Below are 15,023 nucleotides of genomic sequence, written 5' to 3'. Positions count from 1 at the left end.
TCAAGCTTATTGGGTGCCTATGGTTTGACTTAAGTTCGATCAGGATACCAAATCAGAGTTGTGATGGGCTCGTGTGTGTGTGTGGGGGGGGGGGGAGGGAATGATTCAATTTTCTCTTTGTTCTACGCTTATGATTTTAAATTCACCTGACTAATCTGTTTATAAAGATAATTTCAGTAAACCTGCTTGTGGAAATGTTATGAATAGATTTTTGTTTCCTTTGTAGAAAAAACTAACAAAACTGTGAAGCTCGATGCCTCTACTGTGGAAATCGAGGAGCGTGGTGTGAAGTTGAGGTTGACTGTAGTTGACACTCCAGGATACGGAGATGCTATTGATAATACAGACAGGTTAGTGGAGATTGTGCTGGGAAAATTATATTTTAGTGACTGTGTAAGTATGCGAGAAAATGAAGTACCATGAAATAATGAAACATACTAAAAATTGTAGCCTGTAAGCGCTTCCACTAAATGTTTCATCAGATAGGGACGGAAAGAGATGGGAAGAAAGAAAAAATAAAAAACGGAAAAGTAGCTGTTGAAGGGGTATTGAAATGTGATACCTCCCAAGATGACAGGTATCATGAGACGGAAAAATTTGGAACACCCTATATATATAAATAAATTAGATATTGTAGATAGATGTGTATTTCCTGGTAGAAAAAAAAATTTTTAATCGTATTTCGTGTCATTAGGAAAAAAGGTGTCTTGGTTAGGTTAGGTTAGTTCGTAGAATTGTAGTATATTGATTTTTGTGTCATTTTGTATATTTTCTTGTGTTTTATGATTTTTTGTGGTAAAAACTTCATATTTCAGTGTTTTTCATGTCTTCAGAACATTTTCCTATCGAATTCTGAAGTTAGAAGTCATCTATAAAAGTTTCATAATTTTCTACGTAAACTTTAATAATTTCTGGTTTCTATATTTTCGGCCATCTTAACATAAATTCTTAAAAAGTCCTTTAAATCGAACATTACTTTCTTCTACATGCATCATCTGACGTAAACGAAGAATTACCAGGTGTCAAAAGTTAATTGGTCGGTATTTTTCATCTTAAATCACGATTTGTTCATCCTATTGTTGTCGAGATTTATCAGCCAATCCCCGTAATCTTTTTTGTGAGACAGACGCCTTGAAGAGTAGCATCCATAGTGGATGACACGGATTTATTAGTGTGAATAATTTTCGGCGAAATATAAAAGATTTTGGATGATTTTAAGTGAAAAATTAACTTCGAAAGAAAACCAAAGTGGTGAATGTTAAAAGTGGTCATAAAAAACCACAAAGGACCGAGTGACGGAACGAAACGAGGACAAAATAGGAAGTTGGTGCTTCGTTGCTGGCGGCCTCATGGCGTCGTAACGCTGCTGTGATAAATTGGTATCTTCGGAGGAAGATTATAATTTTTTGTGACTACAGTTTTGTTTGCAGTTAGCGAACAGTAGAAATGGAAAAATTAACACTCATCTTCACCTAATTAAAAAAGGAAAGTATGTGTAGAGGCAGAAGACTGGAATAAAGTGAAGCCCCAATAACCCTATTATCCAGGTTCGATGTCCGGCCTACGAAGTGGAACCCAGACCTTAATTTTGGCGTGAAATTAGTTCTTTAAAAAAAAAATTAAAAAAAAAAAAGTGTTTGAAATTGCGAGTAGAATCATGGTTTGGAAAGTATAAACAGAAAACCAGGTCAGTGAACCAAATTCATATTACTTCATAGTACAGTTTGACGATCCAAAAATAATTATGTTAGTGATAACTACCATTTGCACGATGTGTGAGTAAAGAACCTCGTTCCCTACAGAGCTACTTTTCGACCATTCACATGTAAGCCAAACATTTTCTCTTTGGAAAAGGGGGGTTATCAAAAATGTACATATACAGTCTCTTATTTTCGTATGCAATGTAGAAGGTAACTAAATCCATAGAAAATTCTCTCTCTCTTTAGGCTTGCATAACAAAAATTTACTTAATATAATCCTGTACCAAATTAATTAGGTAGTACCGTAATGATACATACAAGACAAAATTTGAGAATTCGGTAGTAACGCGTTCTGAAATATTTATAGTGTAGTAATATTTTATACTCTCTCCAAAGAAATAGAAATATATTTTGTGTACAGTTGCACCACTTCACTGATGGTACGAAGTTCGTATCCCGTCTTCGATACTTTTATTTCAAAACATCAGTTTGCTGTTCACCTTGAAAGTTTTTTTTTTTTTTTTTTTTTTTTTTTTTTTTTTTTTTTTTTACGCTAAATTAAACATAAAATGGTGGAAATTAGACTATAGTAAGTTATCCGTTTCGCTTTCTGGCACGTCCCTATGCTTAATATGTGCATATATATCTATATGGTGTGATATTTTGTGTTTTGTTTATGTATGTACTTGTGCGTAGGTTAAGTTAGGGTAAGAATGTACTGTTGATGTGTGCGAATTTAATGAATGTTGCGATAGCAGTGGAGTATTCCTGCTTGATTAATGTATAATGAATAATTTCTGACAAAATAAGTAATATAGCACACACGAAACCTGAAGAGGTAGGATGTTTAATTCCCTGCAGTATATAAAAAATATAAACCTGAATGCTGTGATTCATAATGACTCTAATAAGTAACCGGGACGATGTAGTAACAATTTGGATTTTTTTTAAGATTTGAAAGCGAACTTTTGTAAAAATTTTTTTTTTTTTTTTATTTTGCGGTAAAGAATATGTAGTAATGTTCAATATAGCAATTGTAATACAGATAGAGAAGGTGAGCATGCTGTGCAGCTGAACAAAAGAAATGTAGCATAACTGTACACATTAATTTTTTTTATTTTATTTAAAATTTTCTTGAGATACGAATTAAATGGATAAAATTTGAAACCTAATATTTTCATTTCAAATAAATACAGAGAAAACCCAGTAGTTTAGGGAATCTAGGTACGTTTTAACAGAAATGGTACAAGGGTAGATTTAGTAACAACGGTCTGTAATAATTATAGAGAAAAGATCAACTGAAAGTGAAACGGTACAGATAGCGTTTGAGGGGAACCCAAAAGTAGACATAACAACCTTTTCAAAATTCTTTTTTCTTTTTTTTTTTTTTAATTTTTTTTTTCTTTCTTTCGGTCGTTGCGCAGAATCAAAGAAATATTTCACACATTACCCCGTTTGAGTTCAGCGTTCTCACATGATAGTGGAGTGCACGAATGTTTTGTGGGTTGCCAGGCGCACTTCTGTGGGGGCCCAAACAGGTCTGTGACTGGTTAAACTTGCAATGCATTTGGGCACACTTCAATCAAGGGAAGGTGAACGTCATACAATACATAAGTCAGATGCGTAATTACATTTTCTTTTATTTATTTATTTCTGGGTAGATACAAAATTGGTTTTCGTAAGCCAAAATTTATTTATTTATTTATTCACTAATTTTGTTTGAGAGTAACAAATGTAATGTTATACTATTGTCACGTTTAAAGTTCGTTGTTTGTTTATTAAAGTTTATCGTCCCATTTCTGCACAGAGGCTATATGACACGTGAGTCTACAGTTTAAGTTGGAACTTAAGCCACTGTAATGCGTTCAGATGTTAATCCTCTTTCGATGCAAATCGAAGCCAGGAGCAGAGGCCATGGCTATATAGTTAGCGTACGTGTCTTTGCATATTGGTTTTTACTAGTATTTATTCCTGCATTACTTTTTGTATTTCTCATTTGTCAAAATTTTCTTCAGTTTTACTCCATTAGTTTTTTTTTTTTTTTTTTTATTATTTATACTTCTAAATTCGTATTTTTAAAATTTATTTTCTATTGTTTTACGTAATTTTTTCTTCATTGATTGATCTTTTTCCCCTCCGTTGTTTTGCCGTCCAACCTATTCTATCAGTCTTCCTGCAGTTTAAACTGGTAACACTATCACCTGACTCTGCGTTCCAACATCGCTTCACAGCAAAGTTTTTGTTCTTTAATTTTCTTCTCCGTATGCCTCCCCTTAATCATTTAATGAAGCCTTTAGCAACATCATAATATAATTTTCATTCAACTCTCGCAAATGTGTAAATTTAAATTGATTGTTGTGATGGTGTGAATGGTTTAGTTCAATCTTAAATCGGTTTATTTCCTCGGAGTTACGTTTTCTTCCACTGATTTTATTCCACTAATTCTCCCTTACTATTTACTTGCAACTATAGTCCGTATTTTGCGCACAAGGCATAAAACTATATGCTAAATCAAATATTTTATTTCGTTTCAAGATTAGATTTTTTGCTGTTTAACTGAAATGTATTCTTTCCTGTTAACAGTTTCCGAGCAATCATCCAATACATTGACGATCAGTTCGAGAGATTCCTACGAGACGAAAGTGGCTTAAACCGAAGAAATATTGTAGACAACAGAATCCATTGTTGCTTCTACTTCATCTCCCCTTTTGGACATGGGTAAGTCTTAGATATAGCTATTTCACATGGAAGAATCTTACTTTTATAAATTATGTACTATTGCAAACAATTGCAGTATACACCAGTACTTTTTAGTACGTGTAATTACAAAAGGTTCTCGGAATTAACATGATTTTAAGCAGTGGTGCAAACTTCTAACAGTTTTTACCATAACTCCAGAACGGTTTGAAATACCAAATTTCTGTAAACGACATTTGGACGAGGTACTTATCTAAGCAGTATTTTTTTAAATAAATAAATGCTTTTGAAAGAAGTCAAAATTTCAATCCCTTGTCACTTTGTTCATATTCATTCGAAATCCGTCATATCATAATATTAGACACTAAATTACTGTGGATGTACATTGCCCGTTTGTCTTATTTGGGTTATTACTTCTGTAGAAGCCACCGAAATTTGAATGTTTGTGATACTGTAGCCTCCTTGGTGTGCAATAGTGAATAATAAATGTAAGATTGTAAATTTTCGTTTTGTGTATACATTTGAAGTATGTAATAACTTGACGTAGTGGTATTTGAAAAAAATATAACTTTATATTGAGTTGGCAACTTTTTAACCAGAGTATGTCAAAGAATGTCCCCCTGCCGATATTTGCATGGTACAAAATTTCAACGTTCTTTGTGTATTAGTTTAATAGTTACAAGGGCGTGTCAAGATAATCCATCCTGTATATATTTTGAATGATAAAATAATTATTTACCTGAATTGCGATGTGCAATGATCTGCTGCGATATTTTGTTCTCTCTTCTTCTGAGAACTTTTTCAAGCAGTTTTTCTCAGAATAACACCAGTTCTTATTCATATCTTTCTAACTTCTTGATTTTTCGAAAACTGGGGAACAGGGGTCTATCGGTCACGAAAGTCATGAAATCAGAAAACGGTCATGAAAGTCATGAAAAAGTCACGAAATTTAGCTTTTAGGTCACGATTTTTTTTTTTTTATCTGTGCAAATGTAAGTGCAGACCGGAATTTTTTTTTCTATGAAACGTCAAAATTCACAACCAATATATATATATATATATATATATATATATATATATCTAAGATCGGCTTTAGACGCTACCAAATCGCAACCAAAGTATGCTTCTATCGCATGTATGAAAATTCGGCCTAATTAGCACCCAAATTCGCTCTTGATAATGTTACGAAATTGTATGGTTTGGTAAAGAAAAAGTCACGAAATTTCATTTTGAAATTTTAGTAGACACCGTGGGTAATCAAAGCTTTAAAATACTAAAGGAGCAACCTAGCCGGCTGTCATTTGCAATTTATGAAGTTTTAAAACAACGGAATATAGTAAATAATTATTTTCTCCTTAAATATAACAAAACGTATCAGGTTATAGTTTTTTTCATTTTATCTGTCACCTTATGCTCGGATATACATATATATTTTTTTTGGATAGACTTGTGTAAAGTAAGAAGCAAGCTTAAGGGTCCACTGAAGTGAAGATTGGTCAGTTTAAGTCTGAAACGTAGCCAACAAGAGAAAGGTTAAAATAATGGCTAAGGAGAAAGATTATTGTTAGATTGTGTTTCCTGTTTAAAGTTGGTAGTGTACTAAGGGACGAATCGTGAAGATAGTTTGTTTCAATAATTGCCTGTATCACCATCAGGTATTCTTATAGAGATACATCTCTGTATCGGGAACTATTGGTAGAGATATTATGCATTGATGAGTGAAACTTCTCAGCAGACGGATACATTCATAAATGTAATGTTTTGTATAAACATGTTTTCCAGGGTAAAGACTCCTTCCCTGGCACAATTTGTAGGTAATAACATACGAGATACTATATACTCATATAACATTGATAAGGGAAAGTAGTGCGTGAAAATTAAAATCCAGATGATTTATTCTTAGCACAAACGAATTCAACATGACTATACAATAACACTACATACTTATATGGTGGTAGACAAAAAATATAAAATAAATTCAGTGAAACAGTAAGCAAATTATACTGTAAACGACATTCTGTTTTGTTTTTTCATTGCTACAGTAGAAGAGACATTAACAATATGTGATGTAATACAACTTAACGGCCGGCTGCAGACTAAATTTGTCCTTCTCGCGGTCTTGCGTGAGCACCTAGTTTCAAACCCAGAGCGATTTTCGATAAAACCACACTCTCGAAACCCTCAAATGTTATAGTTTTGTACTCGCGTCACCAGAAGGAGAGTTCTCATTGACTAGTATAATTCTACCGCCCTCAGTTTCCTGGCTGAGAGATAATCATGAACAGTGAATTACTATAGTCTATAAATAAAGAAATTTCATTGCACAGCAAACTGACCCAATAATTCCGCTTCACATAAATTAGAAATAATGTTCGAAATAAAGCAAAATAAAGAATATTACATTCTATCATAACTGGCAGATTACCTTTCTCAAGTTGAGAAACTTCAGTGCACTACCGTTGACAGCTAAACACTTCGTCTTGACGTAGCAGTTATCCGTTTTAATACCGTCCGTCGATAGTTCTCTCACCCCCCCCCCCTTCCGTCAGCCACTTTCACTCACGAAATAACTTGTCTCGCGTTCTTCGGACAGAGGTGATTCCCGGGGATATCCTGTTCGTGCTGGATGTGGATAAGTGGATAGTGTCAGAGCTCGGGGCTTAGTGACTGGAAACCGAAATTAGGTTTGTGAGCGCAAGTCTCAACGAGGACAGTGATCCGGAGCTACATCGACTGAGAGTCTTAGCTAGTGAGAATGATGAGCTTGAGGCCAAGTGATCCTCAAATGCAAAATAGCCATCTCTGCCCCATAGAGTGCAATATTCAGTTTAATGAGTCCTTTTATTATCTCTATTCAAAGATCCAGAAAACACACTTTTTTTTTCTTTCTTTCTAATGGCTTCTGTGATAGTTCCAACCTTGTTTTAAGTTCTCGTTCGCATTTATCTTTACAGACTGCATACTAGTCACCTATTCCAACTTTTTTCCCTCCTACTTCTGTATTTGATATACGTATACCTATTACCAGTCACTATCCCTCTGGTCTTATGTTTATTTTCTTCAAGAACCTTCTCAGGTTTTCTAATGTGTACGTAACGAATACACAGATATAATATAAATAAGTTTCTCTTCGTTTTTAAAGTAAGAACGTAAATTTGTGGGAGTATAGAATGCGTGAAAATAAGAGTATGCACTCAGGTTTGACTTCGTTCAGTTTAGCTTATTATGTGGTCTTTTTGCGGTTCTTAAGGTTTTATAGTTCGTAATCTTGACTGTGTTCTCCATTCTATTAAACATCCGTTTTTCTAAGTATGAAAAATGCACTTGTACCTTTATTTGCTATTTACTTTAACCTGTCTCCTATATTTTCAGGTTAAAGCCACTGGACATAGAATTCATGAAGCAGCTACATAACAAAGTAAACATTGTACCAGTCATTGCGAAAGCTGATGTTCTTACGAAGAAGGAAGTTTTGAGGTTGAAAAAGAGGGTAAGAGACATTTTCTAGACGATTTTATTTAAGTTGTCGTCTCAACCACTCAGTCGGGGATCGAATTTTCCATCCACTTGGCATATACGAGGGATGATCGAAAAAAAAAAAAAGGTTACAAAACGTATAACGGCTTATGTGTGAGACATAGCTGGAAGATCAACACACGTGATGATAGAGGGCACTCAACACTAGTCCTTGTTGTAATCAGGTTTTGTTCAACCGTTCATCACAATGTCAGTTTTCTCTACCATTTGCATAAAAATCCACGTCAAGTTCTCGTACCCACCGTCAAGCATCAGTTTTGACATAATTACATGCCAGATAATGCTGGCAAGCCACTTTTTGCTTTAAAACAAGGAAAGGGTGAAAGTCACTGGGGCTAGGTCAGGACTGTAGAAGGGATGATGTAGTCTTTCCAAGCGTAACGTCGGTAGTTGAAGTACTGGGTCTACTGCTATGTCCAGGGTTGTTATTAACAATATTGGTCCGTCTTTCTCTGAAAAGGCACAACACCACTTCCCTACATGTTTTTTTTTGAAACTTAGTCCTTCCCATATACTTTTACAATCTGTCTATGAATGTCAGCGGGGGTAGTGTTTTTGGTCCACAGGAACCGTAACACTAACCTCACTTCTACTCGCGACCAATTTTCCAGACGAGTCATCATTTTTAATGTCCGCTTCTCGGGTATACATGATCAGGATCCGAAATCTTCTAACCCGCACCAAAATAGACATGTTATTAATGTACAAATAAATTTTCGTTAAGTTACAGTGAATAACAGGAAAGTTTTATGCTTTGTAACTTTTTTTTTTTTTTTTTTTTATCATCTCTCATTTGTGTATCTCCCACAATTCGGATCTGATATCTATACTTGATAGTTAATTCGTCATAATTAAATGAAAATTATATATATATATATATATATATATATATATATATATATATATATATATATATATATATATATATATGCATGGTCCCGGTGTTTAGATTCCTGCTCTGCTACTTTCATCAAATACAAATTCAAATAGATTTGGAACCTTACTTTGAACTGTAGGTCCCTTGTCATGTAGCCATGATATTGAAAAGACATGTTAAACTCCATTCAACTAATCAAACCAATGATCAGTGGCAATCTCAATATCTTGGCAAATGATTATTTTTTATCTGGAGCAAAAAGTATAATATGAATTATGTTTTAAAAAGTAAGGACAAAAATTTTATTCAAAAGTGGAGTAAAACTTTTATGTATATATTAGGTGAACAACCTTTCTTCAGCCGTTTTCCAATAGATGGCTCTAGCAGTAAGTGGTAGTGGAAATAAACAGATGTAGATATCATATAAGAAGCTTGGGCGTTTGTCAGCATAACCCCATTGAAACATTAGTCAATTTGTGTTCGGATGGTAAAGTTATTCTCGAGTGAAAATATCGGTTTATGAGCCAAAATCTCGTAATTTGCGGGAGGTTTTAATTTCTGTTTAAATATGAAGAAATCTGAAGTTGAGGCTCGTGAGTGGTTTCAAGAATGGTGATTTTGTCATTGAAGATCGCCATAGCTGTGGAAGAGAGGTTTCCAAAGATACAGAATTTGAGTCATTACTTCTTGAAGACTTGTGTCAAGTGAAAGAATTGGCAGGATCATTAAGAGTGACTGAACAAGCCATTTTAAAATTCCTCAAAACCATGAATGATTTAGAAACAAGGAGGGTGGGTGCCGTACGAGTTGAAACCGAGAGATGTTGAACGGCTTTATTTGCTTGTGAACAGTTGCTTGAAAGACAAAGACGGAAGGGATTTCTGCATCGCATTGTGACTGGGGACGAAAAATTGGTCCATTACGATAAACCCAAGCGCAGAAAATCATTGGTACTTCTCGGGCATGTTTCCATGTCGACAGCCAAACCGAATATTCACATCTCTGTATTTGATAGGACCAGCTCGGCCTAACGTATTATAAACTGCTAAACCCATCTGAAACAATCACAGACTATCTGTATCGAAAGCAGTTAATGCGTTTAAGCTGAGCATTGAAAGATGAATTGCCTCAGTGCAACAAGAAATATGATACATGACAATGCTCGACCTCGTGTCGCAAAGTCAGTCAAAACATATTTGGAAACGTTGAAATGGAAAGTCCTGCCCCCACCCATTGTATTCTTCAGCCATTGCTCCCTCTATCACTTGTTTCGATCAATGGCACACTGCCTGGCTGACCAGCACTTGCGTTCTTAAAAAGTCAAAAGTTGGATCGATACGTGGGTCGGCTCAAAAGATGAGTTCGGGATTCATACGCTGCCCGAAAGATGGGAGAAAGCAGTGGCCAGCGATGCACAATGTTTTGAATCGTAAATGTATAACCAGTTTTTTACAATAAAGCCTCGAATGTCTGGGAAAAAATGGTGGAAGCAAAGTTGTACACCTAATATCATTGGTTAGAAATTTGGGAGTGCTCATAAAAGAAATAATTCTAATTAAATGCGTTGAACTTAACGAAAAATGTAAAATTGAATTCCTCATAAGAACAGTAAGATCAGCAGTATTACAAAATATGAACAAGAAAACAGTAATACAAAGAGTGTTCAATAAAGACTGACCGTTTCGTATCCTGTAGTAACCCTTCGCGCCAGAACATCCTAGCATTAGAATCTCTAGGAGTTTCTTAACTAAATGTATTCAGTCGAGCATTACCAATTGGACGTGCATGTGTTCGCACCTGAAACCTCGGAGCCTGCTATTAAATTTCATATCTATTTGGAACAAACTACCGACCACCGTGAAGTTCTGAGTGTAGCTCTTCATGAATCCGTTATTTCTTGTCGAATATGTATTCGGTGTTATAAAGCATTTGAAGCCGCCGGTGGAAACTATGGGTTGCAAGGAAGAGATGAGGTGTACCATATTAATGAAAGAAATAGCAATAACGGGTGCAGCTGTTACTATTCACATAATCAAATGAACAGCAAAAGGACAATAGATAATACCCATGCTCTGAGCAGAATTCGAACCAACGACAAATAACTCTTGGGATCGCTAATCTAATGCCTTAGACCCGATTGACTATGCGAACCGGCTCTGAGTGGGTTCTTTGTTATATGTAATTTAATAATGTTGAAAGCGTGGGAAAGGAGTGAAGAGGCAGGTTGCTGTTCGGAAGGGGGAGAGGTAATGGAGGAGCATGACTGAAGAGGGGGAGTGTGAGACAGTCTGAAGATTTTGGGAAGGTGTTTATAGTGGAGTTCCATTAAGAGATTCCAAACGTGATCGTTACAATGTAACAATAAAGGTGATGGAAGGTATTGGATATATTCCCTGAGGAACTGGATTTAAAAAAAGAAAAAAAAAAAGTTTAAAGAGTTAATGTAAGCTGAATTGCGTTGGTTTCGTGAAATTATATTCATGTATTTTTCGGTCTTTTTCCCTTATTTCAGCGTTTCCCAGAGTTGGGTCTCGCTTTATTGACAATAAATAAATAATAAAATTAATAAAATAAATTGTGTATTCCACACTATAGTTGAGAATCCTAAATAGGTATAGATAACTCAAATAATAAATTTTACTCCAAAAATGAGTTTTGCAGTATTTTCACAACCTCAACACCAGGCGCGTGTGTACGCCGCGATTGACTGGCCCAAGAGAGAGTGTGGCAAGCGAACTTACACGGAAGCCATTGCTCCATCAGATCTTCAGTCAGTTTTTATTGGCAATGGCAACTAATCCAGGAACTGTTACTGTACTCGGACATAGCTGTGCGACAAGAACCCAAAACACTTGTCATGCGAAAGGGAAAGATGCAGTGAACACGGCACAGCAACTCCTTGGTTCCAGAAATTTCATGCAGATTGTAAAAATATCGAAGGCCCCAGTCAAGGTCATAGGACATGCCATTGAGGAGAATCCGTTCACCAGCATACGACGATTCTTAAACCAACTTAGGATGTTCCAGTCCACACTAGTGCGTCACCTTTACGAATTCGGGAAAACTAACAGGACTTAGTGTATTGTTACATGAGTTGTTCCAAGCTCAGGCTCAAAGGAGAGTGAATGTGTGCAGATAACTGCTGGGAAATCGTGTGTCACATGGGATGTAAAACGTTTTTTTCAGAAATCTGAATGTGCAAAAGCAGTGGTTGAGCAATGGCTAACTTACAGAACCGATCGTCGAACAGGACCATTTCGACCATAAAGTCCTGGTCTGTGTGATGGAACTACGAAAGGGTAATTCACTTCGAAAATGAAATGAAATCTTTTGAGTTTTACGTCCCACGGTTATGCCGGTTAGGCTAAAGGAGACGGTGATGATGAGTAATGAATGAAATGGTGGAATGAAGAAAGTGGGAGGAAACGGGAGAACCCCGAGGAAATCCACGCATACGGTGTTTGTCCACCACAAAGTTCACTTGGCGGGGGCTGGGATCGAACCCGGAACCCTAAGCACTAAAGGTGAACGCTCTACCACTGAGCCACCGTGACCCCTATAATTCACTTCGAGTTAGTTGCTAAGAGTTCATCAATGCCGACATTCTGAACGGTTGGAGCGATTGCACTACGATTGATGAATTGAAAACGTGCCTTGCTGCAACAGGATAACGCAAAACCACACTCGGCTCGAAAAAAAAATTAATGAACTTAATGGCGTGTACTCGTGTCACCCGGCATGTACTACTGACCATGTCTCTTCGGATTACTGTCTGTTCGGTCCATGGCATACTTTCTGAATTCATGATTGTTCACCAACCAGCAGAAAGGGAAACAACAGTAACTGACTTCTTTGTCTTTAAGGAGAAGACGTGAAATCGAGGAACTGAGGGGGAAGGTGGCTGCAGAAAGTCCAACGTGAGGAGTTATTATTTAAGTGTTATCCCAGCTCCCGCCAAGTGAGCTTTGTGGTGGACACAGTGTGTGCGTGGGTTTTCTTGGGATTCTCCCATTTTCTTCATTCCACCATTTCATTCGTTTCTCATCATCACCGTCTGCTTTTACCTATTCGTTATAGCCGTGGGACGTAAAAAGATTTCATTTAATTTCTTTGAGTGTTAACGTGGCCCCGTGTAACGTAGTCGCTAACCCTCTCGCCTTCAGTGCGAGCGGTCCCGGGTTCGATTACCAAGGGAGTTACTTGGTCGAAAAGATGGAAAAAGCTTTTTCAGGCCAGCTGTCCTGAATGAGATTTTCCTGGGTTTTCCTAATTCACATCAGGCAAATGTTGGGGTGGTACCTAACATATACATTGTGTCTATTTGTCACGGAAGTCATGAAAAAGTCACGAAACCAGAAAACGGTCATGAAAGTCAAGAAAAAATCTCGAGATTTAGCTTTTGTGTCACGATTTTTTAAAATTTGTACAAATGTAATTACAGACTGGAAAATTTTGTTCTATAAAACGTTAAAATTCACCACAAAAAGTGCCTACGGTCGGCTTTATAGATGCTACCAAATCGCAAGCAAAGCACGCTTCTATCGCATGCATGAACATTTGGTCTAATTCGGACTAAAATTCGCTCTTGTGAATGTTACAAAATTTTATGGTTTGGTAAAAAAAAAAAAAAAAAAAAAAAAAAAAAAAAAAAAAAAAAAAAAAAAGTCACTGAAAAGTCACGAAATTTCATTTTAGAATTTTAGTAGACACCCTGATATAGGTCCCAGGCCGCTTCCTTCTCTTTCTCCGGATAGTGTGCTCGCCGTGAGATGTCATCCCTCATACGTGTCGGGCCAACATGGCCATCGATGCCGGAAGCTTAGAAATCTAAATCCTAAATCCCGAACATCTAAATTTTTCAGTGTTAACTTGCTTGCATTGCACTGTAATAAATACAGGTATGCTTTGTACTAGAATATTGCAAGACTTATAAATCACCTTTTTATATACTAATATAAAGGTTATGAAAATTCTTACAGCTTACACAAAAGTATTCTTATAACATATTCTTGATAACCTTCAATTAGCTTTTAAAAACTAATATGCACTTTTTTCTAGTAATAACAATATAAAAGTTAAGAGAATTTTAAACTATTTTAAAACTACATATATGAGAATACTGAGGGAAGAACATAGACTGAAAGTATTTGAGAACAGGATCCTGAGAAGAATATTCGGACCCAAGAGGAACGAAAATGGGGAATGGCGGAAGCTTCATAACGAGGAACTACATAGTTTATACGGTTTACCCAACATTGTTAGGGTCGTCAAGTCTAGGAGGCTTAGGTGGGCAGGTCATGTAGCTAGAATGGAAGAAAGTAGAAACGCTTTCAAAGTCTTGACTGGTAGACCCATAGGAAAACGACCATTAGGAAGACCTAGGCGCAGATGGGAGGATAATATTAAGATGGATCTCGCAGAGATAGGAACACAAAGTAGAAACTGGATGCAATTAGCTAAGGATAGAAGTCAGTGGAGAGCTTTTGTGAACGCGGCACTGAACCTCCGGGTTCCATAGGCCATAGAGTTAGTTTAGTTAGTTATATGAGAATACTGTTTTATAATTAAAGAAAATTTTAAAAAACTTTTGAAAAGAAAAGTCCATAGAACATTCTGAGTAATAAAAGTGGTCCCCGTCTGAAAAGGTTTGAGAAACGATGTCGTATGTTATATAAATATTTCTCTTCATTTATTAATCTTTCGCCCTCCTGCACTTAAACCAACCCATATCCTCCATTCGTTTTTATTTTCCTCTGCTAAACTCTGTCCACGATCACCCTGGTAACATCACGTGACCCTGCGTCAACCTTCACACTTCACAACTATTTTCCTGTGTTTTATAGTTAGTTCGTCTCTTATCTGATGAAACGTTTTGCGAAAATTTATAGTAGCGTCTAGAATACATTTTTAGTGTGTGATTTTTCAATATTTTCTGGTAATTCATTAATTTTCTGTTTCAGGTTATGGAAGAAATTGAGAGTAATGGCATCAAAATATATCCACTTCCTGACTGTGACAGTGACGAGGATGAAGATTACAAAGAACAGGTAAAAATGTATCATTAGTAACGTTTTATTTAGAACTTTACTTCTACTCGGTGAATTATAAAGCAGCAAGAAAAGTCGTCCTCCATCTTGTATAAGGGGTTCCAACAAAAGCGACAGTTTAATGTGCTTAATAGAATGCCATTTTGAAGAATGCCAAATAATTTG

The 15,023-nt window shown here is 36.2% G+C and overlaps 1 protein-coding gene across 1 annotated transcript in view; it reads left to right on the top strand.

Annotated features, from left to right (window-relative positions):
* Septin1 (Septin 1) overlaps window positions 1-15,023 on the top strand; it is a 51,063-nt gene that overhangs the window by 14,924 nt on the left and 21,116 nt on the right. The window contains exons 4-7 of the mRNA XM_081768275.1: window positions 227-350; window positions 4,284-4,418; window positions 7,770-7,887; window positions 14,772-14,858. Coding sequence (XP_081624401.1) covers window positions 227-350; window positions 4,284-4,418; window positions 7,770-7,887; window positions 14,772-14,858 — 464 coding nt within the window. The remainder of the gene's footprint in view (window positions 1-226; window positions 351-4,283; window positions 4,419-7,769; window positions 7,888-14,771; window positions 14,859-15,023) is intronic.

Source organism: Thermobia domestica, chromosome 8 (assembly GCF_964235325.1).
Source record: "Thermobia domestica chromosome 8, izTheDome1.hap1.1, whole genome shotgun sequence".
Taxonomy (NCBI): Eukaryota; Metazoa; Arthropoda; class Insecta; order Zygentoma; family Lepismatidae; genus Thermobia; species Thermobia domestica.
Note: the sequence above shows the minus strand (reverse complement) of the source record. Positions and strands in the feature narration are given on the sequence as shown.